Here is a 26,660-nt window from a genome sequence, read left to right on the forward strand (position 1 = left end):
GAGTGCAGTGGCATGATCTTGGCTCACTGCAACCTCCACCTCCCGGGTTTAAGCAATTCTCCTGCCTCAGCCTCCTAAGTAGCTGGGATTACGGGCATGCGCCACCACACCCGGCTAATTTTGTATTTTTAGTAGAGACAGGGTTTCACCATGTTGGTCAGGCTGGTCTCGAACTCCCGACCTCAGGTGATCCACCCGCCTCCGCCTCCCAAAGTGCTGGGATTACAGATGTGAGCCACCACGCCCAGCATCCAGTGGCTGTCTTGAAGGTATTATCAGCCCTAAAATTCTCATCCCAAGACCAGGTCTGTGGCTCGCAAATAACTCCTGTTCTTCACTCAGGTGTCCAAATGTCTGACTTCCTTATTTCTTGCCACTTCCTTGCATCCAATCCCCCTAAGGCTATAAGGCAAGAGGACGCAGGGAAGAAGTCGTGAACCCATAACTACATTTCCCAAGGTGAACCGAGGATGGATACAGAAATAAAGCAATACAAGCTATGTATGAAAGGGCAGCTACTGTGGTCAAAACAAAAAGTCCTTAAGTCCTCAGAGCCACATGGGAGGAGCACAGAGCCACATGGGACTCATAATCCATAGGCCGACCTCAGCCCCAAATGAACCCCAGAAATACCAAAAAGAAATTTACTTCTATACTGAACTAAACCCCCATAAGGTCACAGACTATACAAATGGCCACATAAAGTCACACATAATCACATTTCCACAGTCACACAGCTAGAGGCACAATCACCCAATTATGCTACATTGTTAGACCACCTCGTGTCAAACAAAATCCCTTTAAGTCAAGGCATATAATTACATCCAAGCACCTTGTCAGAGACACCGCCAAAAACACCCTTTCAAAGCTGCAATTTTAGTCTCTTTACACAGTCAGGAAAACAGCACACACAACCCCACAGTCACACACAATCAGACAGTCACCCAACCAAGTACCAGATCAGGGAAACACGCGGTCACAAACACCGTGTCACAGCAACACTGTCACACACCTTAAATTTACTGGCAAATCCGTCACACGATATCAGGTTTATACACAAACTCAAAGTGACACAAGCACATCCAAACACTCTTGTCACAACTGTCACACACTTCATAGTCACAGGCAAACTCCAATTACACACGCGGCACACACACAATCATAGTCACGTAAGTATATCCCAGCCAGGTAAGCAGTCACAAACACCCTCAGAGTCACAAACAACTCACAGTCACACAAATGCTCATACACAAAACCACAGCCACACACGTCCAGTGTATGCACAGGCAGTCGCCAATACCAGGTAAGCTGTAGCCTGCACACAAAACCGGAGACACGGCCACACAAGTAACCCCAGCGACGCTTTCTCCGCGCATGTCTGCTCTGACATCCCGGACACTCCTACCTTGACAGAGATGCAGTTAGGGTCCAAGATCTGGCGCCCGGGTTCCAAGCCCGATTTCGGGTTCGCCAGCCCAGCAGGTGCGGAGTCAAGCTCCTCCACAGACGCGGCCCTCTCCCCACGCGAGGCCTCCAAGTCTCGCAAACTAACGGAAATGAAGCCGCGCTCCGGACACGGTGCCTCTGGGAAATGTAGTCCAGCGCTCTGGACACGGTGCCTCTGGGAAATGTAGTCCAGCGCTCCGGACACGGTGCCTCTGGGAAATGTAGTCCGGCACTCTGGACACGGTGCCTCTGGGAAATGTAGTCCAGCGCCTGGCTGGCTGGCCAGGACGTGAGGAGGCCCGGGCGGCTCACCTCTCGCGGGCTAGTGGACTCGGCCTGCCGCGCCCCAGAGGTTTCTGGGAGTGCCCGCCCGCCCACGTTTGGTGCGCAGGCGTTAGGCGCTCAGTGCCTTCCAGAGCGAGCTCTGAGTGGTTCCGGGGTCTACCCCTGGCAGGAGAGAGGGTGGGACCGGCCGTCCAGGCAGATGCGAGGGAGGACCCGGGGCCGGTGCGGGGACCCGCCGGAACCTCGGATTTGCAGAGGATCGTCTGTGTGCCCTGCCAGGCCCTTGGGGTGTGTGTGCGCGTGTGTGTGACAATGGGAGATGCCGGGTGGACCGAGAGTCTTTCCGTGACCGGGTGTGTATGGTTGTTTCTGCCTGTGTGTGATTCTTCCTGCTGTGGGGTGTGAGGTGATTTGTACTTTAAGCTGCGTAGTAATGGGATTTTATAACTGTGTAGAATCGTCTGACAGTAAGACGATTCTACACAGCTCTCTACCATGGTTTGCTTATGAAGGGTATCTGCATGTATATCTGCTTTTTTGTGTGTGTCCGTAATTGACTGGTGATTTGTGTTATATAAACGTGCTTTCCTTGTGCTTGTATTTCAGTGTCTGTAAGGGTGCCAAAAGCAAATGAGCTGTGTGTGATCGCGTGTGACAATGAAAATACTATGGCCAGGTTATTTCTTCCTTAAGTAGTAATGTAATCTGGAAAAGATAATCAATTTATCTGACAAGTGATTTAGACATGATTTTTCTATTGGATCAAATATATGTGTTATGGGGAAGAATCCAAAATTAACGTAGTTTTTTCTTTGTTTTTAGAAAGATTATTGCAAAACCAGTCCTAGGGTAAACTGCCTTTTCCTCTGCCACAGTAGGCCAAAAGTAGATATCCATTATTTTCTAATTAGAGGGTAAAGTTTCTGCTATTACTGGGTAAGGTTGAGAGGCCATCAACGAATAAAACAATAAAATTATGTTATACATAAGAAGAGTGAATTTTAGGACAGTACAGCACTAGTCAGATTTCCCAAATTCTAGGTCAAACACTTCATTTTCTGATGAGAAAACCTTGATTGGCAGAAAGTAACTTAAGGCTGTAGAGTTTGTTGGTAAACCTGAACTTATTTTTACTTACTTCAAGACCTCTTGACCTTTTACGATTTTTGAATAATCAAAAACTTGTGAACTTCCAGCACAGAGAAGATAGAGTATAATTTCACCACTCCTTCAGAGGGAAAAACATTAATAAAAGTTGGTCTTTCAAGACCATATATCAAATACATTGATCTCTTCCCGGTAATGTGACTGGAATAGCAAATTTGGGGACCAGAATTCTTGAGTGAATGAACCTGTGTGTGTGATCAGGCATAGCTATGTGAAATATAGATAATTATATTGCACTGAGATAGAGTGGGTCAAAGTCGGGCAAGAATTATGTCCGATTCACATGCAGACGTATGTTTATTGTGGCACTATTCACAATAGCAAAGACTTGGAACCAACCCAGATGTCCATCAATGATAGACTGGATTAAGAAAATGTGGCACATATGAACCATGGAATACTATGCAGCCATAAAAAAGGATGAGTTCATGTCCTTTATAAGGACATGGATGAAGCTGGAAACCATCATTCTGAGCAAACTATCGCAAGGACAGAATACCAAACACTGCATATTCTCACTCATAGGTGGGAATTGAACAATGAGAACACTTGGACACAGGGTAGGGAACATCACATACCGGGACTTGTCGTGGAGTGGGGGCCTGGGGGAGGGTAGCATTAGGAGATATACCTAATGTAAATGACGAGTTAATGGGTGCAGCACACCAACATGGCACATGTATACATATGTAACAAACCTGCACGTTGTGCACATGTACCCTAGAACTTAAAGTATAATAAAAAATAAAATTAAAAATAAAAAAGAATTATGTCCAATTATATATGAGAGATACATACTTTTTTTGTTTAAGAGGTGACACACATTCTGGTTTCAAATTGAACAGCATGCATTGATCTTGAGCGACATCTGTGTGATTCTGGGTCACTACCTTTGGCTTTTGAATAGTTACGATGAGTGCTTGCAAGAAAAAGGAAGCTATTAAAAGTAAAAAACAATTGTTCACCTGAGATGAATACATTCCATGTGGATGGGCTTCTTGTATATTAAACTTCTGACATTTTATATGTGTTGATATAACGTGATTTTTTTTTAAAAGTATAGGCAGCTTTTCAGATTCACAAAGAGGTACTTTAAGCTAAAAAGGTTAAGACCATCAGAAACGTAGACTGCAGGAAGTGAGAAGAGTTTGTTAGAATATTATGTGATATAATTAGTATAAAAATAGTATATATTTTATAGAGGGATACACACCAAACTCCTCGTTAATGGTAACCTTTAGGGAGAGAAGAGAGAATTTAGGGTGAAGGGGAGAAGTAAATGTCAAAGGGAACTTAAGCATTATGGATCATTTATCTCCGTTTTTTTTGTTTGTTTTTTGGAGACAGAGTCTGTCTCAAAAAAGACTTAGAACCAACCCAAATGTCCATCAATGATGGACTGGATTAAGAAAATGTGGCACATATACACCATGGAACATTATGCAGCCATAAAAAAGGATGAGTTCATGTCCTTTATAGGGATATGGATGAAGCTGGAAACCATCATTCTGAGCAAACTATTGCAAGGACAGAAAACCTTGCCTGGGCTGGAGTGCAGTGGTATGATCTCGGCTCACTGCAACCTCTGCTTCCCAGGTTCAAGTGATTCTCCTGCCTCAGCCTCCTGAGTAGCTGGGATTACAGGCGCCGCCACTACGCCAATTTTTTTGTATTTTTAGTAGAGACAGAGTTTCACCATGTTAGCCAGGCTGGTCTCGAACTCCTGACCTCGTGATTCGCCCGCCTTGGCTTCCCAAAGTGCTGGGATGACAGGCGTAAGCCACTGCGCCCGGCCTCTCTCTCTCAACAAGGTAACATCGCTCATATATTTAAAATTTAATTTTAAAATATAAAAGTCGGCCGGGTGCGGTGACTCACGCCTGTAATCCCAACACTTTGGGAGGCCGAGGCGGGCGGATCACGAGGTCAGGAGATCGAGACCATCCTGGCTAACACGGTGAAACCCCGTCTCTACTAAAAAAAAATACAAAAAACTAGCCGGGCGAGGTGGCGGGCGCCTGTAGTCCCAGCTACTCGGAGGCTGAGGCAGGAGAATGGCGTGAACCCGGGAGGCGGAGCTTGCAGTGAGCCGAGATCTTGCCACTGCGCTCCAGCCTGGGCGACAGAGCGAGACTCCGTCTCAAAATTAAAATAAAATAAAAATAAAAATAAAAAATAAATAAAATAAAATAGTCAATGGAGACATTGGTTTTGGAGCAAGGAAGTGAGCCAAGGAAACTAAACTGTGGAAGCAGACAAAATCCAGAAAAACTTACATCTGAGAAGACTGCAGAGAGAAGGGAATAGTAAGGCAACAATTTTTCATAGGCCTGAGGTGCCTTGTTTATGAAATGCCAGTTTCATATTTGTGTCCTTATGACCCATTTTGACCTTGCTGACCTTTGACGATTAGTTTTCTCTTCAGCCCAGCTACTGGATTCAGCTCTGTTAGAGTGGCTGCCCCTAAACAGCATTGGTAAGTATGTTCTCTTTCCTGGAACTGGATTATTTTGAGAGTCTTTGTCGATGTTGGCAACTGATTTTGACCTTCTTCCAATAGATTAGGTTTATGCCAGCACATATGGGTCCAACATTTAATCAGCAGTCCCAGGAAACTATCTGAGGCACTCTGATATAATTACTTTTCCCTAAGTGTTTATTTTGAAAAATGTTAAAGCTACAGGAAAATTAAAAAGAATAGCTTAATGATTTGCACTGTGTATCCTTTACTTAGATTCACCAGTTTTTAACATTTTGGACCATTTGCTTAATCTCTGTCTGCATGTATTTACATATTTTTATTTTTTGTTCAACATTTATGGGTAAGCTACAGATATTATATATTTCACCATTAAGGATTTCAACACGTATCTCAAAGAACAAAGTTGTTCTCCTGCATAACCTCAATATCATGAATATACATATAAATTTTAACAATGATTCATAATATTATCTAATATATAATCCACCTTAAATTGCCCTAGTGTTTCCCAAATGTCTGATATATGTATTTAAAATATCCATCCATGGTCCCAATTAAGGTCACACACTGCAGTAGGTGGGCCTATCTTTTTAATTTTTTTTTTTTTTTTTTTGAGACGGAGTCTCGCTCTGTCGCCCAGACTGGACTGCAGTGGCGCGATCTCGGCTCGCTGCAACCTCCGCCTCCCGGGTTCATGCCATTCTCCTGCCTCAGCCTCCCGAGTAGCTGGGACTACAGGTGCCCGCCACCACGCCCGGCTAATTTTTTTTTGTATTTTTAGTAGAGATGGGGTTTCACTGTGTTAGCCAGGATGGTCTCGATCTCCTGACCTCGTGATCCGCCTGCCTCAGCCTCCCAAAGTGCTGGGATTACAGGTGTGAGCCACCGCACCCGGCCTAATTTCTTTAATCTAGAACAGTATTCCCCCAGCCTGTTTTTGTATTTCATGACATTTTTTAAGAGTTGAAGAGTCTAGAACATTTGTCTTGTAGAATGCCTAACATTCTGGATTTGATTGATTGTTCTGTCATAATTAGGTTAAGTTTAAATATATGTGGCAAGAAGACTATGAATGCTGCTGTTTTTCCTATTGCATCACATTAAGTGACACATAATTTCAGTTTGATCCATTACTGGTGATACTAAATTTTATTACTTTGGTTCACGGAGTATGTGTACCTGATTTCTCCATGGTAAAAAATACCTTTTTTTCTTTGAGGCCAAGAAGTAATCTGATGGGGATATTTTGAAACCATTTCCTGAATAGCCTTTCACCTAATGGTTTTGATAATCATTGATGATTCCTGTCTAAATCAGTTATTAAGTTAGGAGTTGCAAAATGGTGATTTTTAATTTTACCATTCCTTCTTGTATATAAAAGAGCTTTGCCCTTCCCTCTATACCCCTTTATTTTTGCTCTTTTGAGTATCACTATGGCTCATGGATTTTTATTTTTTGTCCAAAGTACTTTAGCCTGTTATTATCATTCTCTGTGTTGCTCAAATTGTTCCAAATTGGACTGTAAGAACCCCTGACGCTGGTGCCTGTGTCCCCAGTTGTCTTTGAGCACTTCCTTACTTTTTGGCACAGGTCTTTTTTTTTTTTTTTTGAGATGGAGTCTCGCTCTGTCACCAAAGCTGGACTACAGCGGCATGATCTTGGCTCACTGCAACCTCCACCTCCCGGATCAAGCAATTCTCCTGTCTCAGCTTCTCAAGTAGCTGGGATTAGGGGCACCTGTCGCCATGCCCAGCTAATTTTTTATATTTTTAGTAGAGACAGGGTTTCACTATGTTAGCCAGGCTGGTCTCAAGCTCCTGATCTCAAGTGATCCACCCGCCTCGGCCTCCCAAAGTGTTGGGATTACAGGTGTGAACCACTGCGCCCAACCTGGCACAGGTATTTCATACTTACATTGTACATTCCCTGTCCCAGACCTGGAATTAGCCACTTTGTGAGGAGAATTTTTGAGATGATCTTTTAATCTATATTCTCAACAAAGAAATAGTTAAGTAATTTATAGTATACAGGGAGTGGAATGTTATGCATCTAATAAACATAGGATTGTAAATTTTAAATTAACAAGCTGAATCTTAAAATTTTACTCAGTATTATGTCAGTGACATTTTTCTTTTTTCAAGAGATGGGGTCTCGCTCTGTCACCCAGGCTGGAGTGCAGTGGTGCAATCATGGCTCATGGTAACCTTGAACTCCTAGGGTCAAGTCAACCTCCCTCAACCTCCCAAAGTACTGGGATTATAGGCATGAGCCACTCTGGCCAGCCCTAGGAAAAGAAAACTTTTTAAACCACCAGAGGTGTCACAATCAAAAGATAAACACGTATCTTTTCAAATGCCATTAAATATTTGTACAGTCATATAAAAAATGTCACTACAATTTTATAATCTGTTTTTTCATGTTTTAAAACACAAAATATTGCAATGAAATGCATATACCTTTTAAATGTTCATATTTTAAAAGACATCAGTATTTTGAAATGATGGAAGGCATTTTGAATATTACAAATTAAAATTTGTTAATATGGTGTATTTTAACTGGAACATTAATTAAAGATTACATAGTGTTTATTGATCATAATTCTTTTTAACCATTCTACTCTTGTTGGATTGAGAATCCTGAAATACATATGAATAGTTCCTCATTCACAATGGCCATCTATGTCATGAATCTTGACCCTGGCTTTGTGTGATTAACAAGTTTTCATTGCAGTGGCCAGTGACTTTCAAGACTTTTCCTAAAAGGAGTAGAGATAACTGAATTCAGAGAGATTATTTACAGATTTTATGTTGGAAACTAGGAGAATCCATCTGGCTAGGGAAGGACATCTTCTCCCCCAAATTAAGATTTACAATCTGGAATATCTTCTTCCTTTGTGAATCCTACGGATTCTGTGTGCTTGCCTGAATTTTTGTCCCTTGTTCTCAGAAAATAATTAGAGCTTTGCAGAATTGTGTGGAGGCAACTCTGACTGTAGCTTTCTCTAGCCCTTCCTAGGATGGCCTTGCTTCCCTGACAACCATGGAAATGGGTCTCAATTCCACAGTCTGAGTCTGATCAATTTCTTATCTTTACTATATGCAAGATGGTTTCTAAGTTTTTAAGCCAATTATAATTTCCATATCAGATCATGGAAAAGAAAGACATGATTAAAAAAGAAATGAAAGAGTCTTGGTGAGGGAGGAGACATCGTAAAGTGAGAGAAGCTCCTTATAAGTCTTTCAACTCTCACATCTATTTAGATGCAATTACAGCCCTGCAAAGAATACCGGCTCAATTTAAAGCTTGAAATCAAATAGTTACAGGATTTAAGTCAATATTTTGGTAGATGACATTCAATAAAAATATAAGTTAGATAAACTACATCAATTAAAACCAAGAGCAACAAGCTTTTCGTGAGTAAAAAGAAAAACTCAGGTTGGCCCCAGCCCTGGGGCTACCTGACCTGACAAAACTTTTCACACTCTATGTGTCAAAAAGAAAAAGAAAATGGCAGTTGGGAGTTTTAACCCAGACTGTAGGGCCCTGGCCAAGGCCAGTGGCCTGTCTCTCAAAACAACTAGATGAGGTTTCCAAAGGCTGGCCCCCATGTCTAAGGGCCTTGGCAGCAATGGCCCTGTTAGCACAAGAAGCAGATAAGCTAACTCTTAGGCAAAACCTAAACCTAAAGTCCCCCCATGCTGTGGTGACTTTAATAAATACCAAAGGACATCATTAGCTAACGAATGCTAGACTGACTAGATACCAAAGCTTGCTATGTGAAAATCTCCGCATAGCCATTGAAGTTTGCAACACCCTAAAACCCGCCACCTTACTCCTGGTATCAGAGAGCCCAGTTAAACATAACTGTGTAGAAGTGTTGGACTCAGTTTATTCTAGCAGGTCTAACCTCCCGAGACCATCCTTAAACATCAGTAGACTGGGAGCTGTACGTGGATAGAAGCAGCTTCACCAACCCCTGCCAAGTGACTCTGAAGAAGACGACAAGCCCTGCTCCAGTCACACCCGGAAGCTGACTGGTCCACACATGGCCGAAGCATGAGGAAACTCATTGCAGGACTCATTTTCCTTAAAATTTGGACTTGTACAGTAAGGATTTCAACTGACCTTCCTCACACTGTTCCCAGTACATACATCAAGTCACTGAGGTAGGACAAAAGATTGCTATAGTCCTATTATTTTATGGTTATTATAAGTGTACCAGGACTCTAAAAGAAACTTGTTTGTATAATGCTATTCTATCTAAGGTATGTAGCCCAGGAAGTAACCAACCTGATGCGTGTTATGACCCATTTTAAGCCTCCCATGATCACAGTTTTTAAAATAAAATTAAGGACTAGTCCTTTTCTAAGGGACACAAGTAAAGTAATAGCTGGGACAGAAGAAAGAGGAGTCCCCAAGCATATAACCCTAAAATTTAATACTTGTGCCACTATCAACAGCAATCAGCATAGAATGAGATGCGGTTCTTTAAATTAAACAAAACAGTTACACGGCAGGAAATAAGTTTATCTGCCATGAATTAAGCTCATGTGGAAATGTAATTACTGGTCTTGTGTCATCTAGACTACTTAGAAAAAGGATGAAAAAGATCCTGTTTAGCTCCAAAAAGGAGAAGGCAGCCCCTCCTGTACGAGTGGAAGCTGCAACCCCTTGAAATTAGTAATTACAAATCCCTTAAACCCAAGGTAGAAAAACGGAGAACACGTATCTGTAGGCATCGATAGAAAAGGACTAGATCCTAAAGTAAATATCGTAGTAAAAGAGGAGGTTCGTCAATTCTCTCCGGAACCAGTATTTCAGACTTTCTATGATGAACTAAATGTGCCAGTACCAGAGACTCCAGGAAAAACCAGAAATTTGTTTCTGCAATTAACCGAGCATGTAGCCCAGTCTCTAAATGTCACTTCATGTTATGTTTGTGGAGAAACTGTAATAGGCGATCAATGGCCATAAGAAGTCCGAGAATTAGTGCCTACAGACCCGTTCCTGATAAATTCCCAGCCCAAAAGAATCACCTTGATCATTTCTAGGTTCTAAAAGTCTCAATTATTAGACAATATTGCATAGCTAAAAAAAAAAATAAAGGAAATTCACTCATTCTGTAGGATGACTTAGTTGCCTAGGACAAAAACGGTATAATGGTACCACAAACACAGTTACATGGTGGAGTTCAAACCATACAGATAAAAATCCATTCAGTAAATTTCCAAAGTTGCAGACTGTTTAGGTCCACCCAGAATCCCCCCGGGACTGGATGGCCCCCACTGGGCTATCCTGGATATGTAGACATAGAGCCTACACTAAGCTGCCTGACCAGTGGACAGGTAGTTGTGTTACTGGCACTATTAAACCATCTTTCTTCCTACTGCCCATAAAAACAGGAGAGCTCCTAGTCTTCCCTGTCTATGCTTCCTGTGAAAAGCGAAATGTAGCCATAGGTAATTAAAAAGATGATGAATGGCCTCCTAAAAAAATTATACAGTACTATAGGCCTGCCACTTAGACACAAGATGGCTCATAAGGCTACTGGACCCCCATTTACATGCTCAACCGAATCATACATTTGCAAGCTATTTTAGAAATCATCACTAATAAAGCCTTGACTATTCTGGCCTGGCAAGAAACTCAGATAAGAAATGCTATCTATCAAATTAGATTGGCTCTCGACTACTTGCTAGCAGCTCAAAGAGAGGTCTGTAAGAAATTTAACCTTACTAATTGCTGTCTACACGTAGATGATTAAGGGCAAGTAGTTGAAGACATAAGGATGTAACAAAACTGGCACAGGTGCCCGTACAAGTGTAGCATGGATTCGACCCTGACACCATGTTTAGAAGGTGGTTCCCAGCACTAGGAGGATTTAAAACTCTTATAATAGGAGTTATAATAGTAAAAGAAACCTGCTTACTGCTCCTTTGTTTGATACCTGTACTTCTTCAAATGATAAAAAGCTTCATTGCTACCTTAGTTCGCCAAAATGCTTCAGCACAAGTATACTATATGAATCACTATCAATCTATTGCACAAGAAGGCATAAAGTAGCAAAAACAAGAGAACTCCTACTAATAAAAAGCGAGAGTCTCAAAGCAGGGAAATGAGGAAAGAGAGACCCTCTCATATTGTTTTATATTGTTTAATACTCAGAAAAGGAAAGAGAAGCAAAACTAAAGTCAGGTAGCCCAGCGCCTAGCAATCAGACCCGAAACCAAGGAACCTGACCCAAAACCAGGCCTGGGCCTGCCTGACCTAAGCCTGGTAGTTAAAATTTGACCCCTGACCTAGCAACTGTTGTTATCTATGGATTCCAGACATTGTATGGAAGAACACTGTGAAACCTCCCATTCCGTTCTGTTTCACTCAGACCACCAGTGCTCGAAGCCCCGTCACGTACCTGCTGGCTTGCTCAATCGATCACGACCCTCTCACGCAGACCCCCTTAGAGTTGTGAGCCCTTAAAAAGGACAGAAGTTGAGCACCTAACGAGCTCGGATTTTAAGACGCTAGCCTGCTAATGCTTCCAGCTGATTAAAGTCACTCCCTTCACTATCTCAATGTCTGAGGGGGTTTGTCCATGGCTCATCCTGCTACACCTGCATCTCAAAAGCCAGCAATAGAGGGTCAAGTCCTTCAAACATTGCATCTCTCTGATCCAGGTGGGAAAGTGTTGGGAAAAAGCTGAGTGTTGGGAGAAGCTGAGGCAAGGCTTGCATGTCTGACATAATGTAAAAGAGTCTTGGAACATGTCTGGGTCCAGGGTCTAAAACCCCTTGTGGCCTTTGGAACACCAAGCTCTGTGCTAAAGGGTGGAAGGCTACCCCGACATACCATAATCTAAGCCCAGGGCATAAAATCCCTCGTGGCTTAGATAGAATCCAGGGCTCGTGGCTCTGGAATGTGTCTAGACTTGCTGGCTCCTTGCTCCTTGCTCTGCCAGGATTGATTGTATCTTGAGTTAAAAGAACCTGCTCTCCATTATCTCCAGTAGCAGAGCAAATGCTAAACCATCACAGCTGTCAATCATGTGCTTAATGCAATGTGCCCTTTTGACCTCCACATTCTCACCACCTGTTTCTTTGTTGATTACCAATAAATAGCGTGGGCTCCCAGAGCTCGGGCCTTCGCAGCCTCCACAATCACGATGGCCACTTGGGTCTCACTTTTCTCTCTCAAACTTTTTCTCAATCTTTTGACTCCACCGGACTTTGTCACCCGACGACCTGGTGTTGGGTCTGATCCACCCCAACAGGGAAGATTCTTCATTTTCCCTTCTCTTCCTAATAATATAATCCTAAATCCATTAGGGGCTGAGCAAGCTAGGCATACATGCCAATGAAGCTGCTTAGGCCTAAAGCAGGGCACTATAGTTTGCGTGCAATGAGGAGGGCGAGTATTGCGGCAGTAATGGGATAGTGGCTTCTTCTAGGGGGACTGATCAAATATGTTTCATACACACAAATACGCACATAAAATATATATTTGACTACTATTATTATTTCCTCTGATAAAAAATCAGGGTTCTTTGAAGAAATGTTTGATTCCAGTGTTGGGCAGAGCAAATACAAGATGAGCCTGGAACATCTTATATGTGTAAGTAAGGGGCACTCAAAGAATGATGGGAACCTGTTAAAGGCCACAAAACCCACACAGGAGGGGCTCCCACTTGCCAAATCTGCAGCAAACTGGTCATTAAAATAAATAATAATCAGTACAAACCTCTGAATGAAATAGGAAATCACAAGCCTATAGTGGCATAAATTAATAAATTGAAAGTTGGATGAAGAATGGTGTGTTTACATAGTCTCAGAGTACCTCCCCATAAAATCTTTACAAAGGAAAAAAAGAGTAATTTTGCAGTAGAGAAGCCTGGCAGGTACATCTTAATTACTGATTAAGATGTAATCCTCTTTCATCAAGGAGTATTACCGGTAAGAGGACAGAATGTCATCATGTGCCCCTGCTAGACACGTGCATCACTTTTGTGGCATTCCTTCTACAACTCAGAACCTTATCATGAGGAAACATAGGAGAAAACCAAATTGGAAGGAAATTCTTCTAAGACTGACTTATAATAATCAGAAATGTTAAGGTTATAAAAGGGCAAGACTGAGAAACTGTTTCGGACTAAAGGAGATTAAAGAGACATGACATCTAAAGGCAATGCATGATTCTAAATTTGTTCCTTTCATGCCATCCAATTAATGACACCGTTGGCAACACTTGAATCTGATATCTATGGTCATAATAAATAAAGGTTAATTTCTTGATTTTGGTAATTGGATTGTGGTTATGTAGGTAGGGGCATGTCCTTCTTGTAGGAAATACACAGCATATTCAGGGGTGTTGTGGGATCTTTAAGGAATTAGACTGATGGGGTTCAGGAGGATATGATATTAATTAATTATTCAGGTGCACCAGCCCAGTTGGATTAACATCCAAAGGACTGAGCCCCAAACAAAGAGTTAAGTTACCTTTTAAGCATTTCATCATGTGGGGGTGTGGGGAGGGGGGAGATCTGTGCAGGGGGAAGCATACTATAAAAGCAAGAAACAAAGGCACTTATTCAGTTGAGACATGCATTACATCATTTCTCACTTTTCAAGGAAAAACACGTTTTGCGACTTGAGTTTAATCTGTCTAGTGACTTTGCAGCTGCACATCTAGGGAAACAGGGTCTTCACAATGCCTGGGAAGGGAGGAGAGGTAAGGCTCACTAGCCACAGGAAAAAGGCAGTTAATTTTTTAAAGGACTCCAGCTCTTTCTCTTTCTCAGGGGGAACTGGGTTTTCTCACATACAACTGAGTTTTTGCTTACACACTCTTTAATTTCTTTTAATTCCTGTTTCAGGGGTGATGTAGCATTAGGTCAGCAATTTACTTTCAAATGGTTCAGTAACAAGCAAGTTCCTTGTGCTATACTTGCAACTTTCTGTAAGTTTGTGATTGGATGGATGGATGGATAGATTGAAGAATGAAGTATGGAGCTAGCTTAAAAATATCTTCTGAATTACACTTTTAATTTAAAAATAATTTGTAAAAATCCACATTGAAGCTCCATAGGATTTTTGTCAGTCATGCTTGTACATATTGGTGCCTGCAAACAGTGTAGTTATTCTTGGCTTTTTGATAGACTTTAAGATTATTTCCCCACAAAGTTCCTCCAGATGATCTGAACTACCTGGAGATTCCTAGTCTGCCTTTCCTAGAGCTGCTAAGCAAGTGGGGTTTTTCATGGCTTATTTTTTCACCCATCCCCTCGCTTGGCCATCTCAGGATTCTACTGTCTCCCACGAAGAAGAAATGATGAAGTCCTATGTGAATTTTAAATGATGTATTTATTTTATTATCTTATTCTACAAGGCAGGTAAAGTAGATTACAATAATCTCAACAATAAGATGGAAAACCCTAAGTGAATCAAAATTAGTCAGGAAAACATAAGTGATTAAGGAGAAACTTGCAATTACAAATATATAGAAATAAGTTCATTAAGAATTAAGCTTCAAATTTGAATCTGGCCTTCATAGGAAAAACAAATTAGGACATAAAACTAAAATTAACAAAATTCATTATATAGTTTGCACTGTCTTTCATGAAAAAGTCTGTTAATTTCTCAGAGGAACATAAAAGATTTTCATGGACATGAAGTAAAATACTCTGGCTACGTTTTAAAATTGTGGTCCATTGCCGTCTCCATATCTTCTTTACTCTGGTCTCAAAAAATGAGATGTTCCTCCTCTTAAAAGTAATGTATTTTCTGTTTTTCATCCCATCTTTCCTATGGCTTCTAGAACCCTTCCCCACTAGTTAATACTTACACTTAAATATATTACATAGTTCTTTCTTTACTGCCTCATTCCCCTTTACTTATGTGGTTCTCCACATCTGAGGAGACAACAAACATACCAACCATTCTTTTGTCCACGTGTCCAGTTAGTAACTTTTAATAGTGTAGAGGTCAAAAGCAAAGATTTTAGACGTTAAAAGATGTAGATTTCAATTCTCATTCCACTACTTTCTGTGTGACGTGAGCAAATTGTAGTTACTGAAATTGTCAGTTCCTCAGTTTTATGACCTAAAAGCGAGGCTAAATCTATAGATGGAAGTTTTTTGAGAATTAATGAGTTGTTAAGTTGCTCAGAGCAATGATTGTCACCATTCAACATTGAATTAACGTTTGCCTCATTTCTTCCTCAGAAACTTACGACTCAGATCTTGGTGATTTCTGTCTCATCTTACGTGTATTGTTCCTGTAAGAAAGTCCTCAAAGTATGGGATATGTGGATGCCTCAATTTCTTATTTCTATCACAAATTAAAATATTTTTCCTTATTTTTACATTCCTTTGGAAATTAAGTTTTTGTTTTTTTAAAATTGGTTTTATGAGAGGTAAACTTAAAATCTGGCCATCATGGCTCTTTTTTAAAAAGACATCTTAAATATTTTCCTTCGCTTCATCATGTTGTTTTCTCATGATGCTAATTAGGATCATCTGACAACTTGAAAACAATTTTCCACTTATGAATCCTTTTTCTTTGCTTGTTTCTCAACTGGTACTTGTCCCTACACCCCTCTTTGTATCCCATTCCGCATAGCATCAATGAATTATCACACCCCACTGCAATGGCTATAATGGTTTCAGTCATCATTATACACTGATGAATATCAAATTACTCATTTGCATTCCAATCCCTACTTGAGCTCCTAATGAGCATACATAATGGTCTGATGGATATCTTTACCTAGTTATTCTATAGAAAACTTGAATTTTACATGTCCAAAATTTTATTCTTCTCTTCCTTTTACCACTTTCTGCCACCAACACCCTTTGCCATATACCCTGTCCTGATGAATCACACAACCATCTTTTCAGCCATTCCATCTCTGTTATTTCCCAACATGAGATTGCCTTAAGTATATCATGAACCTTTAAGTTACCTGTACTTAGAGAACACATTCTATATGACTTATTCTCTCCTAGAATATGAAATAAAACTAGACAAATATTAGGCATCTATATAGCTTTTGATGAATTCAGACTCCTAAATGCTTCCATGTGTCACCCAGTGCTCTCAGACTGATCAGGAATGTGTTGTTACAGGGAAGAGTAACATTCAAGGATGTGGCTGTTGGCTTTACTCAGGAGGAATGGCAACAATTGAAACCTGCTCAGAGGGGTTTGTACAGAGATGTGATGCTGGAGAACTATAAAAACTATTCACAGTAGGTAAGGATAATCTCTCTGAAAATCAGATTCTCTATTTCTGAAATGTGAAAGGTTTTTAAGTGGCATAGTGGGTACAGCCTTGAGTTGTTGAATTAAGATTCTTATTTCCTTTGTTCATATATATTTCAGCTATTGTTGCATTTCATAGGACACATCATAGTATATCCCTAGAAATCATGCCTTCCTCATTCATCAGAGGCTCTGAGAGTCCCCATACTCATCCTAAATTCTGGGATCTTCTTTGTCCCCAGCATTAATAGGCAAGTCATACACCTTCTGATAAACAGAATTTCCAAGTTTTGTGTTTTAGCAGAGACAGGGTTTAACCGTATTAGCCAGGATGGTCTCGATCTCCTGACCTCATGATCCGCCCACCTCGGCCTCCCAAAGTGCTGGGATTACAGGTGTGAGCCACCGCGCCCAGCCTAATACAGGTTTTAGCTGTGTGGGTGCACTTATATGTGGGTTTCTTCAAACCAAATGTGAATAAAATATATAGTATTTTCAGACTGTGAAGCTCGTGTATATGGAGGGCCGTTTTTCTTTTTCTTTTTTTTTTTTTTTTGAGACGGAGTCTCACTCTGTCGCCAGGCCGAAGTGCAGTGGCACAATCTCGGCTCACTGCAACCTCCAACTACCTGGTTGAAGCGATTCTCTTGCCTCAGCCTCCCGAGTAGCTGGGATTACAGACATGTGCCACCACGCCCAGCTAACTTTTGTACTTTTAGTAGACACGGGGTTTCACCACGTTGGCCAGGCAGGTCTTGATCTCCTGACCTTGTGATCCGCCCGCCTCGGCCTCTCAAAGTGCTGGGATTACAGGCGTGAGCCACCACACCCGGCCGACTTTACTTTTTTTTTTTTAATAGCTGACTTATTTTGGATGCTGTCCTTTTCCAAGTTTGGTAAAAGAGTAAGGATAGCCTCACAGCCATGACTTTTGTATCTTGAAGAGGTAGAAGACTGTAAGATAATTTCTCTAGTACTAGAGAAATTATGTGGTGTAGCTCTTTAATCAGTTTCTTCTTGGTTCTTATTCAGGAAAATAATACTTTTCTAGGATTTCACACATACTATAAAAAGCTGAATATAAACATACACTATAAAATGCTGAATGTAATATGTGTTACATATACTTTACTAAATCAAAGTTGAATATATATTTCAACTATATATAAGAAAATGCTTTTTCTACAATGTCGGATGTACTATAAAAAGCTGAATATAAACTTTACTAAAGTTGAATGTGTGTATATATAAAAATGTCTTTAAAAATAATTTTCCAGGACTCAAGATACATTGTAAAAAGTGGAGTATAAACTTACAACATATGAAGGCAGGCGCAGTGGTTCATGCCTGTAATCCCAGCACTTTGGGAGGTTGAGGTGGGCAGATGACTTGAGGCCAGGAGTTCAAGACCTGCCTGGGTAACATGGTGAAACCCTGTCTCTACCAAAAATAGAAATAAATTAGCTGGGCATGGTGGTAGGTGCCTGTAGTCTCAGCTACTCGGGAGGCTGAGGCACAAGAATTGCTTGAACCTGGGAAGTGGAGGTTGCAGTGAGCTGAGATTGTGCCACTGCACTCCAGTCTGGGCAACAGGGCAAGACTCCATCTCAAAAAATAAATAAAATAAAATAAAATAAAATAAATAAATAAATAAATAAAAATAAACTTACAACAACTCATGCACCAAGTCCAGGGAAAGGGCAGTTCTTAATTCTTTCATCATATCAACAATGTTGGCTGGGAGTGGTGGCTCATGGCTGTAATCCCAGCACTTTGGGAGGCTGAGGCGGGAAGATCATGAGGTTAGAAGTTAGAGATCAGCCTGGCCAACACAGTGAAACCTCGTCTCTACTAAAAATATAAAAATTAGCCGGGCATGGTGGTGCGTGCCTGTAGTCCCAGTTACTCGGGAGGCTGAGGCAGGAGAATCGCTTGAACCTGGGAGGCAGAGGTTGCAGTGAGCCGAGATCACGTCACTGCAATACAGCCTGGGTGACAGAGTGAGACTCTGTCTAAAAAAGAAAAAAACAAAACAAAACAAAAAAAACAATGTCAAGAACACACATTATTCCAACCTATTCCGTGCCAATCTCAGACTCTTGATTCTCTGCTTGCAAAATGCCCACAATTCCAGGTGTCACGGTGACATACAGACATGTATCTTGTATTTAAGCAGACCATTTTCTCCCATTTTGTTAGGAAACAAAATTTAACTGAAACCCATTTGCAGACTTTTGCACAGATCTTCTGTATCCAGGGCTATAATAGGTGTGACCAGATGCAAGGCAAGCTAGGAGATCAAATATCTGGCATTTACAGACTCAGGAGAGCAGCAGGCAATCCTGCCAAAAGGAGAATGGTTAACACCAATGAATATGCAACTAACTATGCTTGAGTTTTTTTTTTTTTTTTTTTGAGGAGATGGAGTCTCGCTCTGTCGCCCAGGCTGGAGTGCAGTGGCGCGATCTTGGCTCACTGCAAGCTCCGCCCCCCGGGTTCACGCCATTCTCCTGGCTCAGCCTCCCCTGTAGCTGGGACTACAGGCTCCCGCCACCACGCCTGGCTAATTCTTTTTTTGTATTTTTAGTAGAGACGGGGTTTCACCGTGTTAGCCAGGATGGTCTAGATCTCCTGACCTCGTGATCCGCCCGTCTCGGCCTCCCAAAGTGCTGGGATTACACGCGTGAGCCACTGTGCCCGACCTAGTTTCTTCTTTATAGGGTGCAATGCTTTTCATTTCAAAGTCTTGTGTTTTGTTTTTGCCTTCCATTAATTTTTCTAGAGCTTTTCTACATCCAAGGGTTGAATGCTTATTCATTCACTCTCATTCCTTGGATCATTCACACATTCCTATGATCAAATATTTACTGAGAACCTGCTAGGAACAGGGAGCACACAGGGTAAAGTCGGAATGAATCCTGGTCCTTAACTGGCCGTTTTCTATACATATTAATTTTCTTGAGAGTATAGCTTTGTTCACACCCTATACATTTCCATACGTATTCCCTTTGTCATTCACTCCTAATAAGGCCTGCCTTGACATCTTTTTTTTTTTTTTTTTTTTTGAGATAGAGTCTTGCTGTCGCCCAGGCTGGAGTGCAGTGGTGTGATCTCGGCTCACCTCTGCCTCCCCTGTTCAGGCAATTATCCTGCCTCAGCCTCCCGAGTAGCTGGGATTACAGGGGCCTGCCACCACGCCTGGCTAATTTTTGTATTTCTAGTAGACACGAGGTTTCACCATGTTAGCCAGGATGGTCTCCATCTCCTGACCTCATGATCCGCCCACCTCAGCCTCGCAAAAGTGCTGGGATTACAGGCGTGAGCCACCTTGCCTGGCCAAGACGGAGTCTGGGCCAGGATGGAGTGCAGTGGTGCGATCTCGGCTCACCGCAACCTCCTGCTCCGGGTTCAAGCGATTCTCCTGCCTCAGCCTCCTGAGTAGCTGGGACTACAGGTGTGAACCACCACGCCCAGCTAATTTTTGTATTTTTAGTAAAGACGAGGTTTTACCATGTTGGCAAGGATGATCTTACGTCCTGACCTCGTGATCCACCCTCCTTGGCCTCCCAAAGTGTTGGGATTACAGGTGTGAGCCACTCCACCAGGCTGACATCCTTTTTAATATAAAAATTATTTATACAGGTAGTTTTCAAATTTTCTAGTGGAGAAATGAATTTTGATTAGGGCTGTATTATTTTTTAATTCTGCAACCTCTGCCTCTCGGGTTCAAGCGATTCTCCTGCCTCAGCCTCCCAAGTAGCTGGGACAACCAGTGCACGCCACTATGCCCGGCTTAGTTTTTGTATTTTTAGTAGAGATTGGGTTTCACCACATTGGCCAGGCTGGTCTCGAACTCCTGACCTTAAGTGTCTGCCTCCCCTTGGCCTCCTAAAGTGCTGGGATTACAGGCGTGAGCCACCACGCCCAGCCTTTTTAAAAGTTTTAATAAATCATCTAAATCTTCCACCTGACTTCACAGCAACTCACTTTTATTCTACTGGGTTTCTTTACATTATGAATCCCCTAGTAAGGCAAAAGGGTGAGCTATAAATAAAGGCTTCACAGTATTAAATTTTTCTCCAGAAGGAATTACCTAGCCTTCAATAAAGAAAAAGAGATGATGCAAGATGTTCCTATAGTCACTGCATATATAAGTCCTTCCTCTCATGTCTAATAATGCACGATTAAGAAAATAACAAAGAAAAACAATAAACGCCTTCATTTAGCACACTTTCAATACTAGACAGACACTGCTTTAAATAATATAAATGTATTTAACCCTCACAATGCAGCTAAGAAATATGGTGCTAACAGTACTAATTTATGAATGAGAATATGTAGATACAGTTAATAAATTCACCCTAAAAGAAATGTTATAATGATGAGGGTGAGTAAAAAGTAAACATTGGTTAAATCCTTTCCCACATTGATTCAGCTCCAGTTAATTTTAGTGAATTAGCTTGCAAATATTTAACAAGATTTATGTGGGATGAAAGAATCTGCTGAATTTTAAATACTACTATAGGCTTCCTCAAGTACTGTCAGATGAATACTTTGTTAGCTAAAGCAAATTGGTGTCCCATATATATGGCCTTTACATTTTGGGTTTTTTTTGTTTGGCGCAATCTCAGCTCACTGCAACCTCCGCCTCCCGGGTTCAAGAGATTCTCATGTCTCAGCCCCCCAAGTAGCTGGGATTACAGGTATGTGCCTCCATGCCCAGCTAATTTTGTATTTTTAGTAGAGATGGGGTTTCACCATGTTGATCAAGCTGGTCTCGAACTCCTGGCCTCAAGTGATCAACCCACCTCAGCTTCCCAAAGTGCTGGGATTACAAGCATGAGCCACCATGCCCGGCCCCATCTTTTTTTTTTTTTTTTTTTTGAGACAAGAGTCTCGCTCTGTCACCCAGGCTGCTGTGCAATGGCATGATCTTGGCTCACTGAAACCTGTGTCTCCTGGACTTAAGCAATCCTCCTGCCTCAGCGTCTTAAGTAGCTGGGATTACAGGCGTGCACCACCACGCCTGGCTAATTTATTTTATATTTTTTGTAGAGACGGTGTTTCACCATGTTGCCCGTGTTGGTCTCAAACTCCAGGACTCAAGCAATCCACTCACCTTGGCTTCCCAAAGTTCTGGGATTACAGGTGTGAGCCACTGTGCCCAGCCTGCATAAATATATATATATACATACACACACGTGTATATATATATATTTACTTATTTTTCGAGACGGAGTGTTGCTCTGTCACCAGGCTGGAATGCAGTGGCACGATCTCAGCTCACAGCAACCTCTGCCTCCCGGGTTCAAGTGATTCCCGCCTCAGCCTCCCGAGTAGCTGGGATTACAGGCACGCACCACCATGCCTGGCTAATTTTTTGCATTTTAGAAGAGACGGGGCTTCACCACGTTGGCCGGGATGGTCTCAGTCTCCTGACTTTGTGATCCACCCACCTCAGCCTCCCAAAATTCTGGGATTACAGGCGGGAGCCACCCGCGCACGGCCTGCATTTATATTTTGAATCATCTGATTTCCCCTAAGGGCTAATGACTGCTGCTGAGAAAGGTCTGAATGATTAACTTCTCTCAGCACATTCACTGCCCTCCTCTCCCCGTTATGAATTCCGAGGTTGACTCGGTTCTGAGCCACCAAAAAGGTCTCCCTACTTTTTTTTCTTTTTTGAGACGGAGTCTCGCTCTGTCCCCCAGGCTGGAGTGCAGTGGCCGGATCTCAGCTCACTGCAAGCTCCGCCTCCCGGGTTCACGCCACTCTCCTGCCTCAGCCTCCCCAGCAGCTGGGACTACAGGCGCCCGCCACCTCGCCTGGCTAGTTTTTTGTATTTTTTAGTAGAGACGGGGTTTCACCGTGTTAGCCAGGATGGTCTGGATCTCCTGACCTCATGATTCGCCTGTCTCAGCCTCCCAAAGTGCCTACTTTCTTTACATTCATGGAATTCTTCAATTTTTCACCAGTTGTATCATGATGTGTAATAAATTCTGAAACACAAATAAATCCCTGCTAATTCCTAACATTTATAAGGTGTCTCACACTTAGAATTATAGGTTTTTATTTTTCCAAATCAGTATGAATTTTCTCATGTTAATCAAATTCTGAGCCATCCCTCATTTCTTCATTCACTCCTGGTTCCTGAATGAATTCTTTGATGTTGACTAAGGTGTGAGGCCCGAATAAAGGCCTTTCCACACTGCTGACATTCATATGGTTTCTCACCAGTATGAATTTTCTGGTGTCAACTAAGTTCTGAACCACGACCAAAGGCCTTCCCACACTCCTTACACTCATAGGGTTTCTCACCAGTGTGACTTCTCTCATGATGAGTGAGTTCTGACCTTCGAATAAAAGCCTTCCCACATTCCTTACACTTATGGGGTCTCTCCCCAGTGTGAACTTTTTGATGTCGAACAAGTTCTGTGCTACAAGTAAAGGCCTTTCCACATTCCTTACACTCATAGGGTTTCTCACCAGTGTGAGCTCTCTGATGTCGGGTAAGTTCTGAGCCACGACAGAAGGACTTCCCACATTCCTTACACTTATAGGGTTTCTCCCCAGTATGGACACTCCGATGTCGAATAAGATGTGAATCAGAGATAAAGGCTTTCCCACATTCCTTACATTCATGGGGTTTCTCACCAGTATGAATTCTTTGATGTAGACTCAGCTGTGAGGCACAACTGTACACCTTCCCACACTCCTTGCATTCATAGCGTCTTTCACCAGTATGGATTATCTGATGAAAGCTCAGTTGTGTGTCATAACAAAAAGCCTTCCCACATTCCTTACATTTATAGGGTTTCTCACCAGTATGGATTCTTCGATGTCGAAAAAGGTGTGAGGGACGGGTAAAGGCCTTCCCACACTCCTTACATTCATAGTATTTCTCATCAGTATGGATCCTCTGATGTAGATTAAGCTGTGCGGTGGATGGAAAGGCTTTCCCACACTCCCTACACTTACAGGGTTTCTCGCCAAGATGCATCCTCTGATGCTGACTAAGTTGTGAGCTGGAATGAAAGGCTTTCCCACATTCCTTACATTTACGAGGTTTCTCTCCAGTATTAACGCTCCGAGGCTGAGTAATTCCAGAATCACAATTAAAGGCACATTTGTTATTTTCACTATGGTTTTTGTTTTCATTAAGCCTCTGATGCTTAATCAAGTCTGATCCACTGTTAAAGATTTTCCTATATTCTCCACATTCAGGGTCTTTTTCCTTATTATGAATTATTTCATGTTGAATAGGACATGACTGGCACCTGAAAGCACTCTTACATTTCCTGCATTCACAGGATTTCTCTCCAGTACGAATCCACTGATGTTCTCTATGGGCTGTGCACTGCACGGAAGTAAATGGTATTACAGCTTGTCTGAAATGTCCCTCCTGGAGACCCTGTTGTCTCTCCACCTGGCATCTGATTTCTCTGATAGCTCTGACCCTCTCCTGTTGCGGTGATCTAATTTCATAAATGTTTTCCTTTGGAGATAAATTCTTGGTTTCTCTTCCAAACTCCCAATCTGTAAAATAAAAAGAAAGAAAATGGGAGGTATTTTCACATTGCAGGACAAAGAAAAGTTCTGAAGTAGAAATGACAAACTAAAAATAGTTAATAAACAATTCTTTACACTGCAATTTAAAAAAAAAAGGGAAGTGAAAAATGAGAAAATGAGGAGCTTTTGGGTTCAAGCGATCTGCCCACCTTAGCCTCCCAAAGTGTTGGGATTACAGGTGTGAGCCACTGCACCCAGCCACATGTCCGATACTTTTAAAGACCCTTGTGATTACACTGGGCCACTTGGATAACCTAAGATCCTCTCCCTAACTGAAGTTGAGCAGATTTGCAACCTGAATTCCCCCTTACAATGTAAGAGTAACACGTTCACAAGTTTCAGAGATTCGGATATGGACATCTTTGAGGGGGTCATTATTCTGCCAATATTGGCTTATAATGTATAAATATGTAATTTGTATGACAATAATAGTACAAAGAAGGGAGGTGGGAACAGAAGTATTTTGGAGCAAAGTATTTATATAAGATTAAAGTTAAGTTAATATTAATCCAAACTAGATTGTTTTAAGTTGAAATGCTAATTATAATCTTGAAGGCAACCACCAAAAAAATAATTTCAAAGACTATTGTATAAGAAACAGTATAGGAACAAAAATGGTACTCTAGAAAATATTTAGGTACTATAACAGAAGGTAGTAATGGAAGAATAGAGGAATAAAACAATAACAACACAAATAGAAAACAAATACCACAATACCAATTGTAAATCCCACCCCATCAGTGTATTAAATGTAAACATATTAAACACTACAGACTTTGTTAAACACTACAAGAAGAGGTTGGCAGGATGGATTTAAAAAATGTGATCCAAGTATATGCAATCTACCTGAGACACACTGTTTTTGTTTTTGTTTTTTGAGACACAGTCTCACTCTGTCACCTAGGCTGGAGTGCAATGATGTGATCTCAGCTCATTGCAACCTCCACCCCCTGGGTTCAAGTGATTCTCATGCCTCAGCCTCCTGAGTAGCTGGGACTATAGGCATGGGCCACCATGCCTGGCTAATTTTTTGTATTTTTAGTAGATAACAGGGTTTTGCCATGTTGGCCAGACTGGTCTCAAACACCTGACCTCAATTGATCTGCCCACCTCTGCCTCCCAAAGTGCTGGGATTACAGGTATGAGTCACCATGCCCAGCCCCCGAGACAAACTTTAGATTCAAGGACACAAATAGTTGAAATGAAAGAATGGAAAAAGATATACCATGCAAAGAGTAACCACAAATGAGCTAAAATAGCATTACTAATACCAGATGAAATAAACTTTAAGACAAAAATTGTAACCAGTGAGAAAAAAGGATATTTTGGCCGGACACGATGGGTCACGCTTGTAATACCAGCACTCTGGGAGGCCAAGGCGGGCAGATCACAAGGTCAGGAGTTCAAGACCAGCCTGGCCAACACAGTGAAACCCTGTCTCTACTGAAAATACAAAAATTAGCTGCGTGTGTTGGCAGGCACCTGTAATCCCAGCTACTCAGGAGGCTGAGGCAGGATAATCACTTCAACCCGGGAGGTGGAAGTTGCAGTGAGCAGAGATTGTGCCACTGCACTCCAGCCTGGGCGACAATGCTAGACTCCATCTCAAACAACAACAACGACAACAACAAAAACAAATCAGAAAAAAAGGTATGTTATAATGATAAGAGGATATAATGATAGTCAGAAAACTAAGAGTTGTAAGTGTCTATACACCTAATAACACAGGTCCAAAATAGGTAAAGCAAGAATTAAAGACAGCAATAGACAATTGAACAAATTGAAGACTTCAATACTTTACTTTCAATAATGAATAGAATAGCTAGGCAGAAGATCAACAAGGAAACAGAAAGCTTGAAAAACACTATAAACCAATTAAACTTAAGAAAACATTCGTAGAATACTCCACTCAACAACAGGAGAATACACATTTTTCTCAAGCACATGTGGAACATTTTTCAGGTTAGACCATATATTAAGCCATAAAACAGCCCTCAATAAATGTAAGAGGATTGAAATCACACAAAATATGTTTTGCAACTACAATGGAATGAACTTAGATATCAACAGCAGAAGGAAATTTGGGAAATTCACAAACATGTGAAAATTAAATAACATACTCCTAAATAACCAATGTGTTAAAGAAGAAATCACAAGGAAAATTAAAAAATATTTTGAGATAAATGAAAAGTCAATATACCAAAACTTATGAAATGCAGCTAAAGCAGAGCTTAAAGGGAAATTTACAGCTAAAAACACCTATATTAAAAACAAGAAGAAAAAAAAACAGAGATATCTCAAATCAACAATCTAACTGTGTATCTTAAGGAACCAGATAATAAAGAATAAACAAAAACATAAAGCTTCCAGAAGGAGGGAAATAATAAAAGATAACAGCAGCCATAAACAAAATAGAGAATAGAAAAACAACAGAGAAAATCAATGAGACCAAAAGTTGGT

General features: G+C 41.4%; 3 protein-coding genes across 7 annotated transcripts in view; all 3 read right to left on the minus strand.

Annotated features, from left to right (window-relative positions):
* The window catches only part of ZNF420 (zinc finger protein 420), a 45,424-nt gene extending 43,639 nt beyond the window's left edge, over window positions 1-1,785 (minus strand). For 2 of the 5 annotated variants that reach the window (XM_025368053.1, XM_025368056.1), the window contains exons 1-2: window positions 1,694-1,785; window positions 1,406-1,619 (exon numbers count right to left, since the gene is read on the minus strand). The gene's annotated coding sequence lies outside the window, so the exon portion shown is untranslated. Of the gene's footprint in view, window positions 1-1,405; window positions 1,620-1,693 lie in introns of those variants that run through there. The other 3 variants (XM_025368051.1, XM_025368054.1, XM_025368052.1) reach the window with 3 other exon arrangements.
* The window catches only part of HKR1 (HKR1, GLI-Kruppel zinc finger family member), a 410,249-nt gene that overhangs the window by 194,583 nt on the left and 189,006 nt on the right, over window positions 1-26,660 (minus strand). The gene's annotated exons all lie outside the window — the stretch shown is intronic.
* ZNF568 (zinc finger protein 568) overlaps window positions 22,780-26,660 on the minus strand; it is an 88,308-nt gene continuing 84,427 nt past the window's right edge. The window contains exon 9 of the mRNA XM_025368057.1: window positions 22,780-23,042. Coding sequence (XP_025223842.1) covers window positions 22,885-23,042 — 158 coding nt within the window. The 3' untranslated portion in view covers window positions 22,780-22,884. The remainder of the gene's footprint in view (window positions 23,043-26,660) is intronic.

Source organism: Theropithecus gelada, chromosome 19, assembly GCF_003255815.1.
Source record: "Theropithecus gelada isolate Dixy chromosome 19, Tgel_1.0, whole genome shotgun sequence".
Classification (NCBI taxonomy): Eukaryota; Metazoa; Chordata; class Mammalia; order Primates; family Cercopithecidae; genus Theropithecus; species Theropithecus gelada.